Source organism: Scomber japonicus, chromosome 5 (genome assembly GCF_027409825.1).
Source record: "Scomber japonicus isolate fScoJap1 chromosome 5, fScoJap1.pri, whole genome shotgun sequence".
In the NCBI taxonomy this organism is placed as follows: Eukaryota; Metazoa; Chordata; class Actinopteri; order Scombriformes; family Scombridae; genus Scomber; species Scomber japonicus.
This window is the reverse complement of record NC_070582.1, coordinates 16,728,022-16,750,268: the sequence shown is the minus strand read 5'-3', so window position 1 is coordinate 16,750,268 and position 22,247 is coordinate 16,728,022. Positions and strand designations below refer to the sequence as shown.

General features: G+C 42.7%; 1 protein-coding gene across 1 annotated transcript; it reads left to right on the top strand.

Moving 5' to 3' along the window:
- The first annotated feature begins 2,444 nt into the window (after positions 1-2,444).
- Positions 2,445-21,714, top strand: otud7a (OTU deubiquitinase 7A). Its single transcript, XM_053319067.1, has 11 exons — positions 2,445-2,661; positions 5,417-5,602; positions 5,712-5,930; positions 8,129-8,230; positions 8,702-8,829; positions 9,511-9,623; positions 11,007-11,134; positions 11,222-11,371; positions 17,421-17,535; positions 18,159-18,243; positions 18,576-21,714. The coding sequence occupies exons 1-11, from the start codon at positions 2,577-2,579 to the stop codon at positions 20,139-20,141; spliced, it is 2,877 nt and encodes a 958-aa protein (XP_053175042.1). The 5' UTR covers positions 2,445-2,576; the 3' UTR covers positions 20,142-21,714.
- Positions 21,715-22,247: the final 533 nt, after the last annotated feature.

The following is a 22,247-nucleotide window of genomic DNA, read 5'->3' as shown; positions in this document are numbered from 1 at the left end:
CACTTCAGTCAATCAGCAGAAAATAAATCACATTTAGTCATTCTTTAAGAAAAAAATGTCAACAATGTCTGATTTCAGCTTCTCAAATATGAATATTTCCTGGTTCCTTCAGTCTCATATCACAGTAAACTGAACATATTTGGATTTTTTCACCATTTTCTGTGAGAGATGAGAAAATTTGTGGACATACAGTACACAGTTGGGTTGTGTATTTGTCATCACTAAACAACAACTGCAGTGTCTGCCTAGAACTAGACATGTTCCTTCATCACAATGTACATTTACTTCAGTCAGTCTTACATACACTGACTATTAATCAGCAGCTGAAAATAGGCCCCAAGAAGTGCACCGTTAACTTCTGTTTGAGTAGAATTTGCAAAAATTAAATGCAGAGCTGTGCCCAGCTTTAATAGAAATGAGATGGGCTTGGGGCTCAGAGCCACAGACAATTTAAGGAGGGAATAACACTGTGGCATTTGGCCTTTTCACAGGGTTTGTCAGCAGTAAGAAAAAATATAGCATAACTACAGTCTTGTCCTTTTGAATAACGTTTTTTTTAGTTCACTATGCTGCAATACCTTCATATTTTTGCAGAAGTCTGATACAGTCTGTGACAAATATGCAAATATCCATTATGATTAACAGGAATCTGGACAGTCACAAGGTCCTCTGGCCCACATGGTTTCATGTCAGATAGAAAAACACACAGTGGGGTGTTTCTGAGTCATAATTACCTCCCACAGGGAAAGTGATCTGAATAGGACTGATCTCAAGGGAAAAGATGAGGTCATGACTTATAATATACAGCTATTTCTGTGTATGGCTCCCCACCACTACACTCAAGGCATTCTGCCCCATGAAGCAATATTGTGATTCTCAGTTGACGGGTAGACTATTATTCAGTACTGAGTTAAGTATCTGCCCCTGGAGAGTGTAACTCTGTGCACATATGTTGTCTCTTTGGTCCTCAAACAATAAGAGCTACCTCACAGGAGGACTGTAAACGGCATCTTACAATTGAAATAAGTAAGCTTTTTAAAAATATTATAAATAAATATTTAGTTGCTTTCTAAGAAGTAAGACTGCCAGATAAACATTCATGTTGAACCTTTGATATGATAGCATCATATGCATCTACCATATTGTGCCCACAGCATTATCTTTGATCGTAACTGTTTAAGTGGCCCACCCTATATATCCTGTAGTTTTCATGTGCTTAGAGTCTGCCAGTACAATAATGCACATGCAACACAATGCAAATGGCTGACAGTAACTAGGTCAGCTAAACTACAGCTTAAGTGCAGCTTTGACTCATTAATAATGCATATTATAAAGACTAAATTCACTGGGTCTTGAACAAGGATATTTTCTCTCTGATGCCAACAATCAGGCAGTGCTCAGCTATTTTTTTTCCTCCCCATGTTCGTGAGCTCTTAATGCTCATGTAACGATAACGCTGACTGAGAGGACATGTCAAATCTGAGATTGCTCTGTTAAATCCACTAATATTTCTCAGCCTCGGAAACAGGAAACAACACCATTTGTTTTCAGCCCTATTTCCAGAGCAGAGTGTCTGTCTAACAGTCATGTCATGTGGCACGCTGAAAGTTAGAGCCTATCTGCTGCTTCTTCTTGCTGCTGAGAGCCGTGGGCAGAGAATAGATGTCTCCAGCATGCTCTAACTCCTAATAGGTCAAAGCCAAGGACCTGAGCAGCCTTCAAATCCCCGGGTCCACAGTACACACAGAGGCCTGGTGTCAGAGCTGCATACCTGTGGGTGTTTGCTTCTTCACTGACAATGCTCTGAGTTGCGCTCCTCTGGCACCCACACAGCCTCAAGTGGAATGACAAATATGCATGGTCTCATTCATTCCATGGGTCTAGGGAGTGTACGCTTGTGCACCTTATAAGTGTTGTTTATGACTTAACAAGGCAGTGCTTGTTGATCATTAGAGTTTGAGCGCTAAATAGCCATGATGTAAACATGTTCTCCAGCAACAATTACTCTAAATAACATCACAGTGATTCACCCAGCTCCTAAAACTGTCATCAGGCATCGTCACTTGCTGTCCAATTCAGATATGGTTCAAGATACTGGATCATACCCAGAAACCTCCATTTGACACTCTGTGGCAGGAAGAGACTCAGTGTTGTTATGATCATGGGCAAGAGGCCAAAGGATTTGGAGATAGGCAGGTGTGTCCTGGATACGACCTCTGGCTGTGTTGTTGATATTACATCTGTGCTGCTGGATATAGTGTTATGACTGACTGTTAGCAGGAGGAGGGAGGAGCACTGGGAGTGGAGTGCTATTCACAGTACTATGAACCATCAGCTCTATGAAGCATTACACATCAGTACAAGCAGGCGGAGACTGCTGGCTGGGATTAAAATAGGAGAGGGCATATCCAGAAACTGTTTCCTCATGAGTGAGTGATGGGTTTTTAAAAGTGTAGCTGAAGTGGATTTTACTGTTAAAACAATACGTTGTTGTCTTTTTTTTTTAGATGAGAACGTGAAGGCTGGCGTCCACCAAGGCCTCCGCTGCACCTTGGGCAGCGCACACACATGATCACATGACTCTGGACATGGACGCGGTCCTGTCAGACTTTGTTCGGTCCACCGGGGCAGAACCAGGTCTGGCAAGAGACCTGCTGGAAGGTAAGAGACCTCCTGCATCTGCAGCACAAGGAACAAATTATGACTTAGAGGATTTGATATTTGGGAATTTCTGATGTGCTGCGGTTGCACTGAAGTACGTGGAGGGGATGAGAGGAAATGAAGGGAAAGGAAAAGAAAGGAAACAAAGGAGGGGTGGAGAGGAGAGGGGCCCGCAACAGAGAGCCAGCTTGCTGATTTAGAGGCCAGTGTGACGGTTTTACGAGTGCTCTCCCTGGAGAGAGCTTTGTGCCCATTCATTGGAACTCATTGATGAGCAGAGTGCTGCTGGCACTTGTATAGCTTACATATAGTACCACTTGGAGAAAAAAAACACAGGAGAGAAAAAGTGCACACGGCAACAGAAAGCTGGTCGATGGTCAGTTGAATAGGCATCAATATGCAGAGAGAGCAAGTGATGCTTCTGTTTTTGCATTTGCTTTCTAATATCTTCCCAATATAGAAACGCTGAACTCTAAATGCAGTTATAATTTTGTCAACTGTACAGGAATAAAAGAACAAATGCACCGCACTAATCACGCATCCATTAGGGGATGAAATCCTAATAGAGTGTTAGCAGTACGTGTGTGTCCTGGAAACTTTTTGTGTGTGTGTGTGTGTGTGTGTGTGTGTGTGTGTGTGTGTGTGTGTGTGTATAATGCAGCTGGTGTCTAGTCTGATAAAAGAATTAAAGTGTTGGGTGTCTGTCGCTCCCTCCCTCCCAGTCATTTTTTTCGGACTCTGCCTTGGCAGAAAGCCACAGGGGCATACGTGTGACACTAACAGACACCAAACAAGACACTGCACTCAGACAAGACAGACATGGGGCCCCGGATGTCCTGTTTCAGCCAGTCGTATTAAACCGTGCTGCCTCAGTCCCTTTGTTAGCTTTAGCTTTACAGACCTGCATCAATTAGCTGCTCTGTGACCCCTCTGGTCTGTGTCAGGATGGTTTGATGAGGCAGACAGGCAGACTTCATTTGGTGCTTCCCCCTAGAGGCTGGTTTATGTACTGAAGAATGTGTTTTGACCTCTGTGATCTCCTTTATAGACAACCAGTATTTGTTTCTTAGGCCTTGGATCAGAGTTTTTTAATTTGAAAAAACTGATGTAAATTAAAAAAAAGTTAATGATCACAATTTGGTGTTTTTGTTTAATGAAATCTGGTAGGTTTTAGAGAATACTTGCTCACAAAGATGTTCTCCTACTGTCAAGAGCTGCAACGATTAATCAACAGAAAATATATAACATTTTTTGAGCAAAAATCCACTGCCTCCAGCTACCCAAAAGTTAATGTTTTCTGGTTTTCTCCTTTATGAGTATATTTATAAGTATCTCTGGGTTTTTGACTCTTCCCATTGAAATATTAAACATAGGTTCTGATTTAATTTGTCACAATTTACATTTTATGAACCACCCAAATAATCTGTGATTGAAAGAATAATCATTAGATTAATCAATACTGAAAATGATCGCTAGTTGCAGCTCTGTATTGAAACTCCTCCTAATTAAGAAGCAGACATTCAGTGGAGCTACTGTGTTTTAATGGATCTGGTGTGGATAATCTATGGTCTTACTGGGCAGATGAATTTCTCAGTGATCATTTTGCTGACAACAGCCATTACAAATGAAGGAGCTGAAACAATGCGCTCCATGCTACACAAAGTGAAGGATAATATTGAAGCATTAAATAACATGCATTAGGTGGTGAGTGGTTATGTGTCTGGACTTTTATCAGTTCGGACTACTCAGATCCATACAGGAGAATCAGTTTTGCATTGATTGGTGTGAGAGACTGCGATTAGTGGTGCCAGGTTTCATGTTCAGACAGCAGAGGATCATCATGTCTGGGAATCAGGAGGAAAGAGAACAACTTCCTGCAGGTCTCTTACACAGGGCATCCATTAATGGACCCTGTCTCATGAACATGCTCAAGTTACATGCAGATACCAGACACTTGGCCCTCTGAATGTTTGCAGGCGTTAATGTGAGTTTTATAAAGACTGTTCTGCAGACAGATCCGCTGGCATCACCGAGATAAAATAAGGCTCTGACTTGTTTCTCTTTAAACCTGCAAGGGATTTTGGTGAGAGAGACAGGAGCCAGAGGAGACAACTGTGTCTGTGGGTGTTCATGGCATACGTGTGTGTATGTGTGGGTCCCTCCTGCACGTCAGGATATTGCTGTCACTCTGTTAAAGGATCTGTTTCCCCTCACTATCTTCATTTTTGTGGCACCACCCATCCTCCTCTAGTTATTCTCCTTATGATTCAGCATTTTTTTTCCTCAGACAAAATCATTGTTCAGCTTTGTTCCATGTGGCCCATATGAACTATATATAACATTATAGGTGGGGCTTGTTATTTTTACTCATGAAAATATGGAAATGATCATTATTTATTTCAATTACTAAAAACACATGAAACTTTAAAGAAAACAGATTATTTAAATAGCATTTTAAGTATAACTATTTATTGTTTTTATCAGTTATTTGGAGGGAATCCTGCTTATATGCAGCAGTTATTTTTCTCCTCTTCACTTTCTGCTGTCTGTAGCATATTCTGAGTTATTAACCATGACCTTTGTTTACTGTAAACTGAGCAACTTTTTTGATGCGTGGGAACATGACATTGAGTGAAAATCATATTTAGGCTGCCCTAATTCTTTAAAAATGTTGAATATTTTTCAGTGAAAGTGGGTTTTTAAAAAAATGAAGGTGTTATTGTACATTAGGAGCATATTTTGTTCTGTCCCACAGGTAAAAACTGGGACCTCAGTGCTGCTCTGAATGATTATGAGGAGCTCAGGCAGGTCCACACTGCCAACCTGCCACAGGTCTTCAATGAGGGCCGCTACTACAAGCAGCCAGAGACACGTGACACACCCACCCATGTCAGCAAGATCGACAGGCCGTGTGCACAAAAGCAGGAGGACAATGCACAAGGTAACACAGCCACCGCAACAAAAACCACCACGAATGACTACAAAAGTTTTTCTTTCTCTTCAGTTGCTTCCCACGCATCTATTCAACTCTCCCTTCTTCTCCTCTTCAGAGAAGCGTCTGTCCCGCGGGATCTCCCACGCCAGCTCTGCTATCGTCTCCCTGGCGCGGCTACAGGTGGCCAATGACTGTACCAGCGAGCAGTTCCCTCTTGAGATGCCCATCTACACATTCCAGCTACCAGACCTCAGCGTGTACAGCGAGGATTTCAGGAGCTTCATCGAGAGAGACCTGATAGAGCAGTCCACCATGATGGCTCTGGAGCAGGCTGGTGAGTAGGATGTAATATTATTCAGCAATTATTGTGTTCTTACTACTGATATGAGATATGTAACAGAATCTTGTATGTTTCACCACATTTTTTATTTAGATTACACTGAAATGCACAAGCAACAGCAACAGAGAGACATGCAAGTAAAAGTCCATAATACAGATAGAGAGGTAGAGACTCAGAGTGAAACCGACAGTAAAACAGAGAAACTGAGAAGATCAGAGTAGCTGCATCATCTGGAAGTAAGACGACAACAACTAAATCAAAGCATCCAGGATCCCAAAGGATTCATCTCCCAGCGGAAGCTTTGAACTTACAGAGAGAAACTGAGTTAGTGATATTTCAAATCTTCCAACACTGAGACTGCAGCCTTTTCAGCTAATTCTGTTCAAAATTTGGGATCAACTTGGAAGAATATTGGAAGTATTAAATTAATTGACATTCACCACTATGTGTTTCATAAATATATATACATATATATATATATATATATATATATATATATATATATATATATATATATATATATATATATATATATATATATATACATATATATATAGAGGATGTCCTACTAATCTTATGAGTACATTTTTAACAGTGAATAAACCAACCAGATGGTGAATCTGATCTTTTAGTAATAAGTGAATGATCTACAGTCTTAAAATCTCAACACTGTTATACATTTTATCCAAATTATATGCATCATAAACTGAGGGTAACACCACAGCAGAAACACTTGATCAACAAGCACTGCCTTGTTAAACACATATAAAATATGCATTTCTGCAATCAAGGAAAAATAAAATAAACAACCAGTTGTGTATTTGCCTCACTTTATGAGTGGTTGAATCTCATACACAGTAGTTCCTTTTTGACTGTAACTTCAATAAACACACTGGGATGGAACAGTAGTCAGTCTTTCTAGAAAAATAACTTTGATATCTAACATGTAAAGCAAATTCAAGACCTCCAAAAGGAGAAATGCAAAAACATCTGCATTTTCAGCCAATATACACTGAGGGTAAATCATTCAGAGCCTCCTCTGTGTTTACTGTTGTTAAATAAATGATGCAGTCAGATCACCCCAGGCTCAGAGCAGCGAGGCTGACTGCAGTAAAGCAGTGTGCAGTGCCCTGGGCTGTGAAGCAGTCCTCTCTCCCTCAGGGACACAGGCAGGGCGGTGATGGAGCAAAAACTGGTGATACTGTACTGAGGAGGAAGATATTCAGAGTGATTTTTGGTGGGAGACTGCTGCATTTTTGAGGTTTGGTACAAACATATGGACCGTGCTAATCATCACTGTCAAAGTTCAGCCATTGAGGCTAATCATGTTTGTTGGCTAATAATTGTTAGTGATACTGTGAGACCGTATTATATAAAGTACTACATTTGAATATAAGACACAAAATGTAAGTCACCAAAGTAGTTTGTGACATTTATGGATGAAAGGAGTGACAATTTTAATGTCAGCAGAGTAACCATTGGCAATATTTCCGAATGATAGGAAACACCATTTTTACATATATTTGATGTTTTCAAATTTTAAAAAGGATATTAAATAAACTGAACTACTTTAACTCATTAAAAACACACTCTCCATACTCCATCAAGTTGCCCACACCAACTAACCAGACGCACTAGATGTTTTATTACACAGCGCCATCAGAGAAGTCATCCATGGAAACTGTTTGGAAAAGGGCAAGCACTTTCAAAAAATTACTTGGCAGGTGATTGGATGAACGATCTGGCTGTTACCGTCTATTGCCATCTTACCTTGAGAGGCAGCTGAATTCACAACACTGATTGGTCTGACAAAAACAAATAACTTCAAATCTGATGATTTTGTGATGTTGTGAATCCAGCTGCCTCACCTATCTATCTACATGCAGTTAAACTCTTTATTACTATTGTAATTCATATCTATCTGGGGGTCCTCCACCAAGTTTTACTTAATTTTTTCCCATATCTGCAAAGTCAATGCTGTCATGGCCCTGTAAAGCCCAGTTAGACACACTAGTACACAAATCTTCCTTTTATTTCATGCTATTGTTAGATAGTCAGCAGTCCAGCCCCGACCACCAAGCTCTTTTTCAGTTTAAAGCATTGTTTCCACCTGTTTCTCAGTTTTGTACAGAAATGATGTTTAGTTATGGACATCCAGTTTGATGTACTCATTATATTGCATGTGTGTGCAGGTCGTCTGAACTGGTGGTCCACCATGTGCACCAGCTGTAAGAAACTGCTTCCTCTGGCCACCACAGGGGACGGAAACTGCCTTCTGCATGCTGCCTCTTTAGGTGAGCTACTCGTGTACACTATACTTAACATACATCATGGCCACTGAATCCAGAGGAAGCAGTGAGAAAGAAGGAATGGGAAAGGAAACAAATGTTGGAGAGAGGAGGATAAATGACTTATAGATTGCAGGAGACTGTCAGCTGCAAGGTCTGGGGGAGGACAGGATATTCAGGTCCATGCTGAAGGAGATGGTTGACTCCCCAGTGTGAGGAGGTGTTGGGGTTAGAGGCACCAGAGCTAATGTAATTTGCACTGACAGTCAGACAACTAAGGCCCTTTGATGAGTGATGAAAGACATTTTTAGATATGAAGTTTAAGAGCTGACTTCATTTCAGAATGACTGAAACATAATTGTATAGTTTTGTGTAGTTTGGAATTGCAGCCTCTTGTTTCAGCCCTCTAATTGCAGAGTTGATTTATGTTCTCAGTCTAAATATACTTTAACAATTGTTTGTGTCTGTGTTGATCAGGGATGTGGGGCTTCCACGACAGAGACCTGATGCTGAGGAAATCTTTGTACACCATGATGAAGAGCGGAGCAGAGAGAGACGCTCTGAAGAGGAGGTGGAGGTGGCAGCAAACCCAACAGAACAAGGAGGTTGGGAGCATGTCCATCTTAGCGCACCACACCTCCTAAATGCATCACATCATCTTTCATTAATGACACGTTAAGAAATCCATCTGAGCAAGTGGAGGGACGAGCCACTTGTAACCTTTATTAATAAGTGCTCATTTTAGCTTCCTTGCTAGGTCCAACATTTGGACTTTCAATTATATAATACCAAGTGAGCCTTAGTAGCAGTGCTAATAATGCTGTTGAATCATCCTCACTTTCTTTCGCCTCTCTTGACATTCTTGGATTATTAAGTATTTGCCAATCTATTAGACAAATTGTGTCACCAAAGATAGCGCAGGCAAAGAAGTAGTGCAGATGCTTATGTTTTAAACATGCCCAGGGCTTCCTGGTGGCCCAGTGGTCTAAGACGCATCACATGTAAAGGCGGTGTCCTGGTTTGAGTCTGGCCAGGGACATTTGTGGCATGCTATACATCTTTCTCTCATTAATGAGCCATTTTCCTGTCTGTGTCTTTTGCTAAACTATTCATTAACATAAAAACATGATAAAAAAAAAACACACACGTGCAGCTGCACAGAGCTTAAGGAAACAATCTTGTAGAAACAGATAATAATAGACACATGGAATGATAATGGGGACTATGTGGGAGAGGATGAGCACGTGCCCACCAGAGTTTCCATTTTTGTGTGTGTGTGTCTACAGTCAGGGCTGGTATACACCGAGGAGGAGTGGGAGAGAGAGTGGAACGAGCTGCTGAAGTTGGCCTCCAGTGAGCCTCGCACTCACCTCAGCAAAAATGGCAACACCAGTGGAGGGTAAGCTGTATGACTCAAGCACACACTTATCCCCTGAAAAAAGCCTGCAAGCATATACACTTTGGACTCCTAAGACAGCACACATATTACATTTATTTAACCGGAATCTGGCATTGTTTGCTCCATAATGTGAGACGGAGAGCAGAACAGCAGAGTCACAGTGTGGAGTTGTGCAGCTCTCATCCCACATCACACATTTATGACGCTCCTGCTGTGTTTTAATGACTTGTACAGTGAGACACAGAAGGAGACCTGTGATTAAAACAAAAGTGACCTTCTCGCTAAGATGGATTTGTCAGGGAAACTCATTGTTCCCACTCGGACTGTTGCTCTTTCAAATTGCTTCCTTGATTTAATAACATAACTGAAGCTCACACGTGGTACTGTGCCATCTACTGGCTGCCCTCAGTATTAATCATTTTGGCTGCAGCAGCCTCCAACAGCCTTCCCCTGAGCTGTGGGTTACTTTTAGCTGTAGCAGGTGATGTGATTCTCACAACCCTCCCTTCCTCCTGTTGCATAAACAAGTATAAGAGTGAGTTTATCTCAGGCTACAGAGGCAGATTGGAAACTAACTCTGGTTTCCTCCTCCTATGCACAGAAACCCTGTGTGGTTTTTCTCTTGTTTCCATGTTCACTGATATAAACATACATATTTTCTCACACACTCAAGTGTTACTGTCTGATCTGTTGAAGAGAAAAAAAAACAACATTGATGAACAGAGAGAGATTAAGTTTATTTCAATGAAATGCCACTGAAGCATGTTTTTGTATCTGTGTATTGACTTTTTACATAAATTCACTAAATTCCCAGCCCTGACTTGTCTAGCACGAAGCCCTTTACCACTGCAAATAACTCATTAAACAGTATAATTTGCTCATTCAGTCTGGTAGTTTTAACCTCTCATTGAGTTTGACTGTAATACAGTAATCAGGTTAGGGATGTTTGATGGTCCTAGTGTGAGATGAGCCCCTAAATAGGATCAGTGGGATTCACATATTAAGAGGCTCTTTATTAGAGTGAATTTGGCAGCATGGCTGTTTGTGTGGCTGACAACTTAATTGTTGCACATCCTCTGGTTCCCTGGTGGTTGCATGCCTGAGAGCTCTGCCTCTGCTTTTTTTTCTTCCCTACCTCCCTCTTTCTTTGTCACTCAGCTTTGTACATTATTATTGGGTCTGTTAAAGGTAGCCAGAGGCCAAAATGGATCCAAGAGGGGTCAGATTAGATTGTGCAGGTGCATGATTAGGATGTGCATTTACTACTCTGGCTAAGAATGAATCAGTCAGTCAATCAATCAATTCAGGAAATAGTCATAGTATCCCATGATTCCTCAGTGTTATGTGACTTTTTTTGTTTGTTTGTTTGTTTGTTTTGTGCAGGGTGGATAACTCAGAGGATCCGGTCTATGAGAGTCTGGAGGAGTTCCATGTGTTTGTGCTGGCTCACGTGTTACGCAGACCGATTGTAGTGGTGGCCGACACAATGCTCAGAGACTCAGGAGGAGAAGGTAGACTCTATCTTGCTTCCATCTTTTACAATGTAGTAGGATAAACAAAAGAAATGACACTAAGTTGGTGTTATCACTGAATTCCAGCGTTTGCTCCCATCCCATTTGGAGGACTCTATCTGCCCCTGGAGGTGCCTCCAAGCCGCTGCCACTGCTCACCTCTGGTTCTGGCCTATGATCAGGCTCACTTCTCCGCGCTGGTGTCCATGGAGCAGAGAGACCAGCAGCGAGAGCAAGGTAAGCATGGACACAAAAATCCCAGGAGTGAAAGGTTGAGATCTGGAATATAGACTTTATATTGACGTTCTGTTAGAAATCCAAAGTGTCACCTGCTGTTATGTGCAATAATGTGCAAACAGACTTTACTTTCAACTTGGTGGGTAGACTGCAAAGAGAGAGGGCGAGTGGTCTGCCTGTCCTGCTAGAGGTGAATAATGTATGAGACAGCAGTCTAATTACCTGTGATCCATTATTAAAACAGGCCAGTTGGCAGCAGGAACCAGGGAGTGGTCAGCGTAGGGATAAAGTGGACAGTGGCTCCTTCTTCTGACTGACTGAGCATCAACCAAATAATTTACACTGTTAAGTTACTGTCCTGTGCATCCATAGTTTCTCTCTTTGAAGTTGCTGTTAGTTGAGCATAGTTTGTTATAGTGGGCGTGTCTATATATGCCTTTTTCACAGGAATTTGTGATATGGTGCTGTGTGGAGCTCATGGATTGGGTTATGTTGTGGCAAGAGACTGTTGATTTCCCGTTTTTGTTGAACAACTCTTTTTCATGTCCTGTTTGCCCACTCAGATGCCAGCGTTCCCACTCCGGATGCTTTGCTTATTCTTGAGGTCAGAGTAATCCTCACATGGAGTGGATCTCCTTGACAACCAAGTCTTAGTAGTCACGGCACTCTTCTGTTTCTAACTGAGTGGGTGGAACTCGCTTATCATTTGCGTGGGCAGCCGGCCAAATCTGTCTCTCTGACTCTTTCTCGTTCTCACATACAGACACATTTACGCAAACAGTTTCTCTCTTCCTCTATCTGATTTCCTCCTTCTCTTTCTCTTTCTCTTGTGCTTTTCTTGGTCTGTGAGGTCCTATTCTTGGCCTATAAACACCAACCTAGTTATTAAGTCAGGGTACAACCATTGCAGACTAGCAGACGTGATTACTAACCTGCCATCTCTGCCCTGAAGCCATTCCCTTTAATACCAGAAGCTCATCAAATGCAGCCTTCACCACAGCTTCTAACTATTCCACACTCCCACTTTTATTTGAGTGTTTCAGTGTGGTCGAGGGGATTTTCTATTTGGCCACCAGATGGTGCATAAATCCAAAGAACCCACTGTAGCTGGATCACAACACCACTGGATGACTGTACTTTTTCATTCTGGTACACTGTGTCCTGTGATAGGATCAGAGTGCGTTTTGTCTGCAGTCTCTCTCCAGGATATTATGAAAACACTTGTACTCTTGGTGTAGTGCGTTTGTATGTCATGTGATGAATCATATTTCACAGCAATGACACAAATCCATGCTGCTCTGGTTATGCTTTTCTGTAGTGTTATGGATGAAAGAAACATATTTATATGTTTTTGTATGCTATTTCTGAACCTCCATGTCACATTTTCTTATCATTTCTGAATTTCCAGAAACAATGTTGCCAAACTAGCTTATATCTCTGAACAGATGCCAGACAGACAGGCAGATCTAATCTCCCACTGCCAATTAGGGCAGAGTAGCCCCAGCCGGCCCCTAAGCCCTCACCACATCACCACATATGGGCAGGGTCCCGGGCTGCTGGGGCCCCGATAAACCCACCCTCTCTCCTGACAGTCAGGCCACTGTGTGGACGTCTCAGGTGGAGGGTTGCTCTTGGTTTCACCCAGCGAAAAGCATCGGAGGGCCTGTTGGCCCTGTGTGTGTTCAGGTGCCAGAGGCCGGGTTAGAATACTGGCTCTTTCTTCGGCCCTCTGTATGGAAGATTATAGCACAGTCCCTCCCAGTAACCTGACTCTAAATCACACTGACACATCACGCTGCTGCCCCTTTTATGGTCTGCTTGCATGGTTGCTGGGGCTATATTGATGGTGGATGATGAAAAAGTAACAGGGGATGGGTGACCTAAGTCAGGGGTTATTGCAAAGGACCAAGACTTCTCTTTTTTCCAGAGTACATCCCAAAAGAGCAGTCATGTGTTTTTTCTGAGTAAAGTAGTCAGGTGAATTCAGAGTTCTGTCCACACAGGTATGTTTTCTATCAACCCGCTGCTCCTCACCTGCTGTGTGATAATGACTGGCTCCTCAGTAGACGCCGCTGGCCATGTCTTTTATCAGTTTGTTTGTGCTCCTGTGGTTAAACAACGTATGAGGGGAACTAGCCCTCTGGAAAAGTCTGGAGCTATTTCAAGCTCTGGTCCCAAAACCAAAACACTTCCAGGTTTTCTTTGGCATCCCATCATCAACCCTGTAACACCTATTTCAACGAAGTAAATGGTCGTCTTTTACACAAAGACCACCTACATAACAGTGTGGTGTAACCATCCAGCTCTGGCTGGGTTTCATTCCTCTATCTATTAAAGACACCCAGTGTATTACTCACCAGCCAGTCAGCATAATTAAATCAATATGGCAATAAGAATTAAAACCTTATTTGTTGTGGTTTTATGTGTTACTTCAAATGTGATGTTCTTGTTATTACCACTATGGTTCCGGTGTTAAATTCTGTGGCAAAAAGCTCTGGCTTGTTTATATGCATGACTGCTGTTTACTCTGGTGAATTGGGCCCTTTAAATCTGCAGCTGTGCAGAGTGACCAAAGTCAGGAATTCAAATTTGTTCATTTTCCAGACAGTACAAATTGTTCTTGAATCGCAAAACAGAGGAAACATTGGCTCAGTGTTACTGCTGTGAATAAAAGCTTGTAATGGGTGACTTTGTTCTCTGAGGGGAGAGAATCCACTCATTTTGCTCTCATGACAAAAGGCACGGTATACTTGAGGTGCTCATTGTGCACAAACAAAAAACAGACCAGGCAAAGATATTAAATCCAGTCGAACCAGTGATATAATGCACAGAAAGGTTATCTACCTCATTTCCAACAGCTGTTTCCTCACAGGTTACACCCAAGTTTCCTCACCCCTTTTTCCTTAAAATGTTATAACCCCCCCCCCCCCCCCCCCAAAAAGAAATCAAAGATGCAAACGGCGAGGCGAGCTAGCAGCTACGTTGCTGAGTACACAGCTCGCATTCCATGGAGAGTTATGATGTCATCCAGGCGTAAGCTATGGGAATCGGTCATTCAAGGACAGCAAAACAAGGCTGCCAACAGGGATAGTAAATACATTACAGCACACTTTAGTCCCCCAGAGCTCAATTGGCAGTGTTGAATCTCTGAATCTGGCCTGAGCCCAAGTGGGAACAACAGCACACAGCACTTTGGAATGGCGAGAAAGGAGGACAGCTGCATCGTGGGAGCCTGGACGCCACCTCACAGACCTCCGTTGCCTGCTGCATGACCCGAGTGGGAACTGAGTGGGAGCTAGTTCACTGTCCTCTGTTTTTGTGTGTGTGTAGGTGTGTGTGTGTTTGTGTTTGTGTGTGTGTGGGCATTTGTGATTATGGATGAATTTTTCTGGGAAAGCCGGTTCTAAGCAATACCTTTTTTTTTTTTTTTTTTAAGAAACCTTTTTCTTCTCTGTTCTTCTTCTCTCAGATTTCAGGGCTGCCGTGCAACTGCTCTCATTACTGTTTGACACTGTGGCCAGGCTGTGCTACAGCCGTCATGCCTTTTTAAAGTCTGTGTAAAGTAAGAATAAATATGTTTTCTGAGTTTGACATACCACAGAAAAGTGTGTTGTATATATGAAAATAGGCTTCAAAGTTGTGTAAAACTCAGCCTCTTTCTCTGCTCCCAAACGCTGTCCCAAACCCGCCCCCTACTAAGTGTCACTTGTCAATCAAAGTCACCACCTCTGCCAGAAACATGGACGCTACGTCTGAGAGCTTACTGCTGCTAACTCAACTGCTAGCTCTGCGGCTAACTCAGCTGCTAGCTCGGCGGCTAACTCAGCTAACTGGCTAACTGTAGTAGTAGTAGTAGTGTGCGCTGAATGTATTTATACCTCTACAGCAGCAGGGGTGGATTTATGCCAATCACCCTGCGTGATTTTCAGACCCGCCCACTAAATCCTGAACACAGAAATCTTGAAACACAGTTTGTGAAGCTTAGCTCCACAATTCAAATCTAAATGGTTGAAATGCTTTTTACACCTTTTTTAGAAATACATTTATGACCTATTTAATGTGTTTAGAAGAAAATGTCACTTTACACGGTCTTTAAAGTGCATTGTAATTTGCAGTGTATGACGCAGAGGCAATCTTGACATCTCTTGACAGATTTCTGTACAGGCCTTATTTGTCAGCAGTGCTATTAGTGATGTATTTACTCAGCTGATGGAATTTGTTTGCTTAGTGACTATTGGTATCAGAAATAAGTGGTCATGTTATCATTGTAAAATGCCCAAGTGCGGGTGTGGCTGCAGTGATTCTGTTTGAAGAATGAGAGGCATCACCACAATGCATGTACCAGTATTTTGACAGCATTTTGGTATTTTGACAGTATTTTGACAGCATTTTGCACATACGCAGAGGTACTCAAGAAGACACTAAAGATGGACAGAGTGAGGATTTGACCTGTAGTTTCATGAGGGACAGGAGTGGTCATTGCTCCTGGTGTCTGTGTCTCTGTGACGCCTGCAGAGAGCTCAGCCTATTGGCAGTGGAAGAATTGATGAGGCAGGGAGGAGACTGTATCTTCCATCTGGGGCTGACAGCGAAGGCTGGACTGTCCTCGACTTGAACAGCCTGCCTCTCTCTGCAGTCATGTGGACAACAGCCCCCCACACTAGGTAGCCCGAGGAGAGCTGTCATGTGGGCCAGTGGGGTCCAGCTAGTCCTCCACCCTCCTCTTTGGAAAGGCAGCCATGCACTTACACAGGCACGTATGTGGCCGTACTGTGCACATACTTTGAGCACGCCTCCCACGAGAGGAAGCCCGGGTGGGTGTCTGTTTTATGTTCTATGTCCAGTGATTAGTGTTGAAAACCCCTTCCTGCTTGTAAAAAGCTGATCATATCAGAAGAGGATGAATGAAATTATTTCAGCACTCCTGCTCTTATCCTGCACTGCTGTGTCTGATTGCACTCTATTACTAAACCGAATCATTGTGTGCAGCCCTGATCAGCTGTCGAAGCACTCGGCTCCTTGTAAAAAAAAAAAAAAAAATCAGACAACCATTTCTCCTAGTACTGGTCTCATTTCCATAGTTTTGGTTGTCATTTGTATTGGTAATAATAACATTGTTCCTATTAAGTTAACTGTTGAGATATGGGAACTATGGAGGAACGGTCATAGTCATAACAATCACTAACTGTAGTAGTTAAAACAAAGTCCCAGTTTAGTCGGACGTATTTGCAGGACAAAACTGAAATGACCCAAACTGTCCGTTGTAAACTTCCCTCACAGTTTACAGATTGACCTAGTTCAATTTTGACCAAAAATACTTGCTGTCATTTGGCTCACACTGTCTTCTTGTGCGGTGAGGCATTATTTTCCCAACGTTAATAAGTGTGGTCACTTAGGGGTTTTTCTCTAAATAGTGGCAATGTCGCCCTGCTCCCAAAAGTCAGACATTACTCTTAGTGCAGCGTTATCATAAACAAAATAAATGATGGCCACAACTATGTAAACGAGACCCAAACTAAAACTGAAAATTCCTTCTTGACCTTGGAAACAGCTGACAAAACAGTCTCACCACAATTTAATAGCTGTTTAGTAGCATTTAGCGTCACAGATATGATCAAAAGCTGCTCAACAACTACAGTCCAAGTTGTAATAAATCAGATCTTTATTTTTCTTCCTCATGAAAATAGTAGAAAAACTGGTTACACTGGATTAGAGAACCGAAACCAGGACAGGACCAGTTCTGTGTTATAGGAGAGGCAACCAGGTTAACGCTTTTTCATAGCCAACTAAGGTCCTTCACTGTCTGGATGAGTCACTGAGAGTGACACTCATCAACTCTGTGGATGGCACATAGAATACACCCACAGTATACTTTACCCTGCACTGACAGGCATCTGGAATAATTAACGTGGCATTATTTTAGTGTGTCATTTGAGTGTCACTTTATCTCTGACACCATGATGGCCTTGTGAGAATGTGTGGCATGCATTGTGGTCTCCAGTGGTAAAACTAGACTAAACTAACCCTCTTATAATCTCATCTCTTCCAGCTGTTATCCCTCTGACCGACTCGGAGCACAAGCTGCTGGCGCTCCATTTCGCCGTGGACCCTGGCAGGGACTGGGAGTGGGGGAGGGATGACAATGATAACACCAAGCTCGCCAAGTAAGTCCTGTGTAGTACACCGCAGATGTGTTGATGCTTATCAACAAAGAACACAAAGGCGCTGACTACCAAAGCAACCCCATGAGGAGTGAGAAAGTAAAAGCTGCAAGCCAAGGCAGATCTGTTAGTCTACCCACAAGGCTATATGTGGGGGATTTAACCCTGATTATGGGCTCCAGGCTCAGGTCGCTTCAAAGAGTGAGCAGAGAGAGAACAAATTGTGAGTCACGTCAGTCATCCATGGCCTCACTAAAGCAGCAACACCCTCTCTGAGTTTAGGAAAGAGTTTATGTAAGGGGTCCTTGTTTCACATTCCTGCCAGTCAGAGTGTTAGCTTATCCTTGAACAAGCTGCAGTATGAACAATGCAGATATACAGAGAAAAGATGCTCAAAATGCTTCCATTACATCACCTCTCGATTTAACCCTTTATTAATTCTATGTCTAGTGTTTGTAGGGGCTCTTCTATAGATATAATGTAATGGAGCAGGTTTCTGCATGTTTGTAATTATATAAGTGTTTCTCTATTCAGTCATATAATATGTCTTTAGGGAAAAACATTTGTTAAATGTCAACTCTGTTACATATATACCAGTGCTTAACAATCAACATGTTCATCCACAGTCTTATCTTGTCTCTGGAGGCCAAACTCAACCTGCTGCACAACTACATGAATGTAACATGGATCCGAATTCCATCTGAAACAAGGGTATGTTTTTTTTGGCACATGTGTGCTGTGTTTGTCATGGTTAATTTAGCTCTGGAGAGACTCCACTCCAGATGTTCTTGAAACCACATAGTCCAATCAATCAGTTTTATCTACTGTCAGAATGCAGTAATCTCAGACATCCATGTGTGTGCTGATTATGAATCATACAAAAAAAACACCACTATTTTGTGTACACTGGGAATCTTTAATGTTCTCCACTGGTCAACTAGATATATTTTTTCAACTAAAGCATTATGAAAAGTGATATTGCTTATTCAGTGGTCTGTATTTTCTTCATCACTGTTTGTATTTGTATGTTTGTCTATTTTCAGGCTCCCCTGGCTCAGCCAGAGTCTCCCACAGCCTCTGCAGGTGAGGATGTCCAGTCTCTAGCTGAGTCAATGGACTCTGACCGCGAGTCTGTCGGCAGCAACTCCAACGTCAACACCGGCAAGCCCAGCAAGGAAAAGGACAAAGACAAGCAGCGCAAAGACAAAGAAAAGAGCCGGGCTGATTCTGTAGCTAACAAACTAGGTAGCTTCAGCAAAACCCTGGGAATCAAGCTGAAAAAGAACATGGGAGGTCTAGGTGGCCTTGTGCATGGCAAAATGAACAAATCCAACTCTGGCTCAGGTCGTAATGGGGAGAATGGAGGGGAAAAGGCAAAGAAGAAGGAGTCCAAAACAACCAAGGGAAGCAAGGATGACTCTGGCCAGTCTGCCAGCTCCACCTCCTCTGAGAAGGCCACTAGCCCCTCCCCTACAGATAGAGACAGACCCTCCAGCTCCTCCCCCACTGAGAGACAGGACAGTGCAGGGAGGGTCTCAGGGGACAAGACCCTGGAAAACTGGAAATACAGCACGGATGTCAAGCTCAGCCTCAACATCCTGCGGGCTGCCATGCAGGGGGAGCGCAAGTTCATTTTCGCAGGCCTCCTCCTCACTAGCCATCGACATCAGTTCCATGAGGAGATGATCAGCTATTACCTGACCAACGCCCAGGAGCGCTTCAGCCAGGAGCAGGAGCAAAAGAGAAAGGAGGCAGAGAAGAAGCCCCCTGCCACTAATGAGATGGCTGCAAAAAAGCCTGAGCATGAGAGTGTCTTCCAGAGGGAGAGATCAGACAGTTCGCCTCCGGAGAGCTGCTCTCCCATCCTGCCACACCACACCCACACCTACAACCACAACTCACAGAACCCCCTAGGTCTCAAGATGCAGGGCAGGAACAGTCCCACCCCTGCAGCCCCTCTTGTCTCTGTCCCAGTCCCTCCTCTCACCCCCCCAGTCTCCCACCATGTCTCCCACCCAGCCCCAGCCCCTGCGCCTTACTCCTCCCCCAGTATTGGTGCTAAAAGACCTGGGCCTGTTCCTGTGTCTGCCCACTACAGCCATACACCGCCCATCCAGAGGCACAGCGTGATTCACTTACAAGATGTCAACATGCAATCCTCCATCTTCCAGGATGACCCCTATAAGCCTGTGGTGAGCACCCTAAAGACATGTGCCACATACCCCCAGCAGAACCGCACACTCTCCTCCCAGAGTTACAGCCCTGCTCGCTTGTCAGGGGTGCGCACTGTTAACACCATAGAGACCCTGTCGTATAACATGCCTGGAGAACACAAGTCCCACACTTACACCAATGGATTCGATGCGGGAGACATTCAGGACTGCCTGGAGTTTGCTGATGAGGACAACTCATCTCACACCTGGCTCAACCAAGACAAAACCAAAGGGCGGAGCTCTGGAAGCCCTTTGTACTGCTTTCAGCAGCGCCGCTGCAAGAGGGAGAACTGCTCCTTCTATGGTAGACCAGAGACAGACAACTACTGCTCCTACTGCTACAGAGAGGAGCTGAAACGCAGGGAGAGGGAGAGCAAAGTGCAGAGGCCTGCATAGCCATCACCACCACTTCAGCCACTTGTCAGCAAGGCCGCAGGAGACTGAGGGAACGACACCATCTGCACTCTGCATTTAGAACAACGTGGTGGCAAACATTTTCTTATTTTGTTGAAGAATGCTCTTGTATTCCTGTCACCCTTCCCTTGTTACTAAAGATTATTACTTTATGATGGGGGAAGCAGAACTTGAAACAGTGAGCAACTTTGGCCAGATATTGTGCTTATTTTGTTTTCTTTTTCTGTCTCATTGAATTTAGTCTTTTACTTGTTTTAGAGTAAAAGTCATCTCTCTGTGATGTAACTTGATGTGAGGGAAAGTTCTTTATTTTTCAAAGTACAAAATATTTAAATCTCGTCAGGAGAGAACATTTTAGCTCTTTTAATCAGTTTGAATGCAATACCTCTGCTTGGTTCTTCAAAATCTCTGTGGAAAATTTGTAGTTGTTTTGCAATCAAAAAAAATTAATGGGAGATTAATATTAGACTTTAAAGCAATAAATTGGTGATTTTTGCTACACCCTCTCCCAATTTTGTCTATGCACCAATAATATAGTTACTGTAGGTTAACTGTGTCTTGTAAATTGTAAAGGATTGTCACGGTGTGCTTTTGTAAGCAAATTTGAACTACAGGAATTAAAATGTATAAGCATTATAGATTGTAATGTTGGATTAGGATGAAATGTAAAACTATCTCATTTGTTAAGTGTACCTTTTGTTCTTAACACAGTGCAAAGGGTTTGCTGTGTTAGAATTGGACTCTTTTGTGTCCTTACACTCTATTGTGTAAGATATCACTTAACATTTCTGCCCGTAGTCAATCTCTTAACAACCACAAGCACTGCCAAACTGGCTTCTTAAAAAAAATTGCAATTCAAATTTTCAAAAATGTTTTTCGTGCCAAACACTGAACAATGTGCATATGATGAATTGCTTCTCAAAAATATGCAGTGTTTATGGTGTGTTTTTCTGAGTCGCCTGTCAACTACTCTAATTGGTAAATGTCTTTAGATGAGAAGAATTGTGGATAGTGAGAGCAGGCCGATGCATATTTGTCTGAAGTGTGATTACGTGTCTCTTCCCCCCCTTACACACACAACACAATGTGCAATCATGCTATTAGCACTATGTGGTGACCTGCAGTATAGATGTGTCACCGGTCCAGTGTGAGATTGTCTGTTCTTCTTCCATATTTAGAGGCCGTTAAAAGAAGCACCTGCTGCTAAGAGCACCTCAAGCCTTTGTGATCATCAGTGCTTTAACCAATCAAGGGGGTTTTTAAAACCCCAGGCCTCCAAGTGCTTTCTGCTCATTCGACATGACTACTGTAAAGACGCAGTGTTTGTGTTGCCGTTTGTTCTGGTGATGCTTGGATAATGTACCATGCTGTCCTTAACTAAGTGTGTCCTGGCCAAGGATGTCCACTGCGGTTCGCTTCTGTCTCTCTCCTGTACACACTGCAGTGTTGCTCCTGTTTGTTTCTATGTGACCAGTTCATGGACTCTCACCATGTTAGGACTGTAAGATATGATTTTTTTATTCCTTTAAGAGTTTTACACTACTTTAAATTATTAATTTGCACATTAGGTACAGATGTAAATATGAAAAAAAAATAGTTTATTGTTACAAACATGATGTGTCTGCGTCATTTTTGTTTTTCTTCAAGGTGGTGTAATCTTTCTTTATCCACATTTGGTATGTCTTTGCTGTTCACTTTCAGCTTCTTTTGTGTTTTCTAGCAGGGCCTTCAGGTAAATGATAACAGGCTGAAATGACTCATGTACCAGATCTGATTAAGATACTGAACACTACCATTTGGACAGGAAACAATGCTTACAACTATACTATCACTTTTAAAGAGGTGCTCCAAGAAATGTAGTATTGATATACCGTTGTATAGTATTGATATAATGTTGGGGCACTTGAGAGATTACAATTGCTAATGTGGATCAAGCACAAAAAACACTGGATCCTACAAATATAGTAATGTAAATGGATTGTGGACCCTTCCTGCTCTTTAAAACTCCATGTGGCAAATGTAATGCTTTCTGTAGACAAGGCTGTTTACAGCACCCAGCACTGGAAGGCTATACTAAGCTAAATGCTA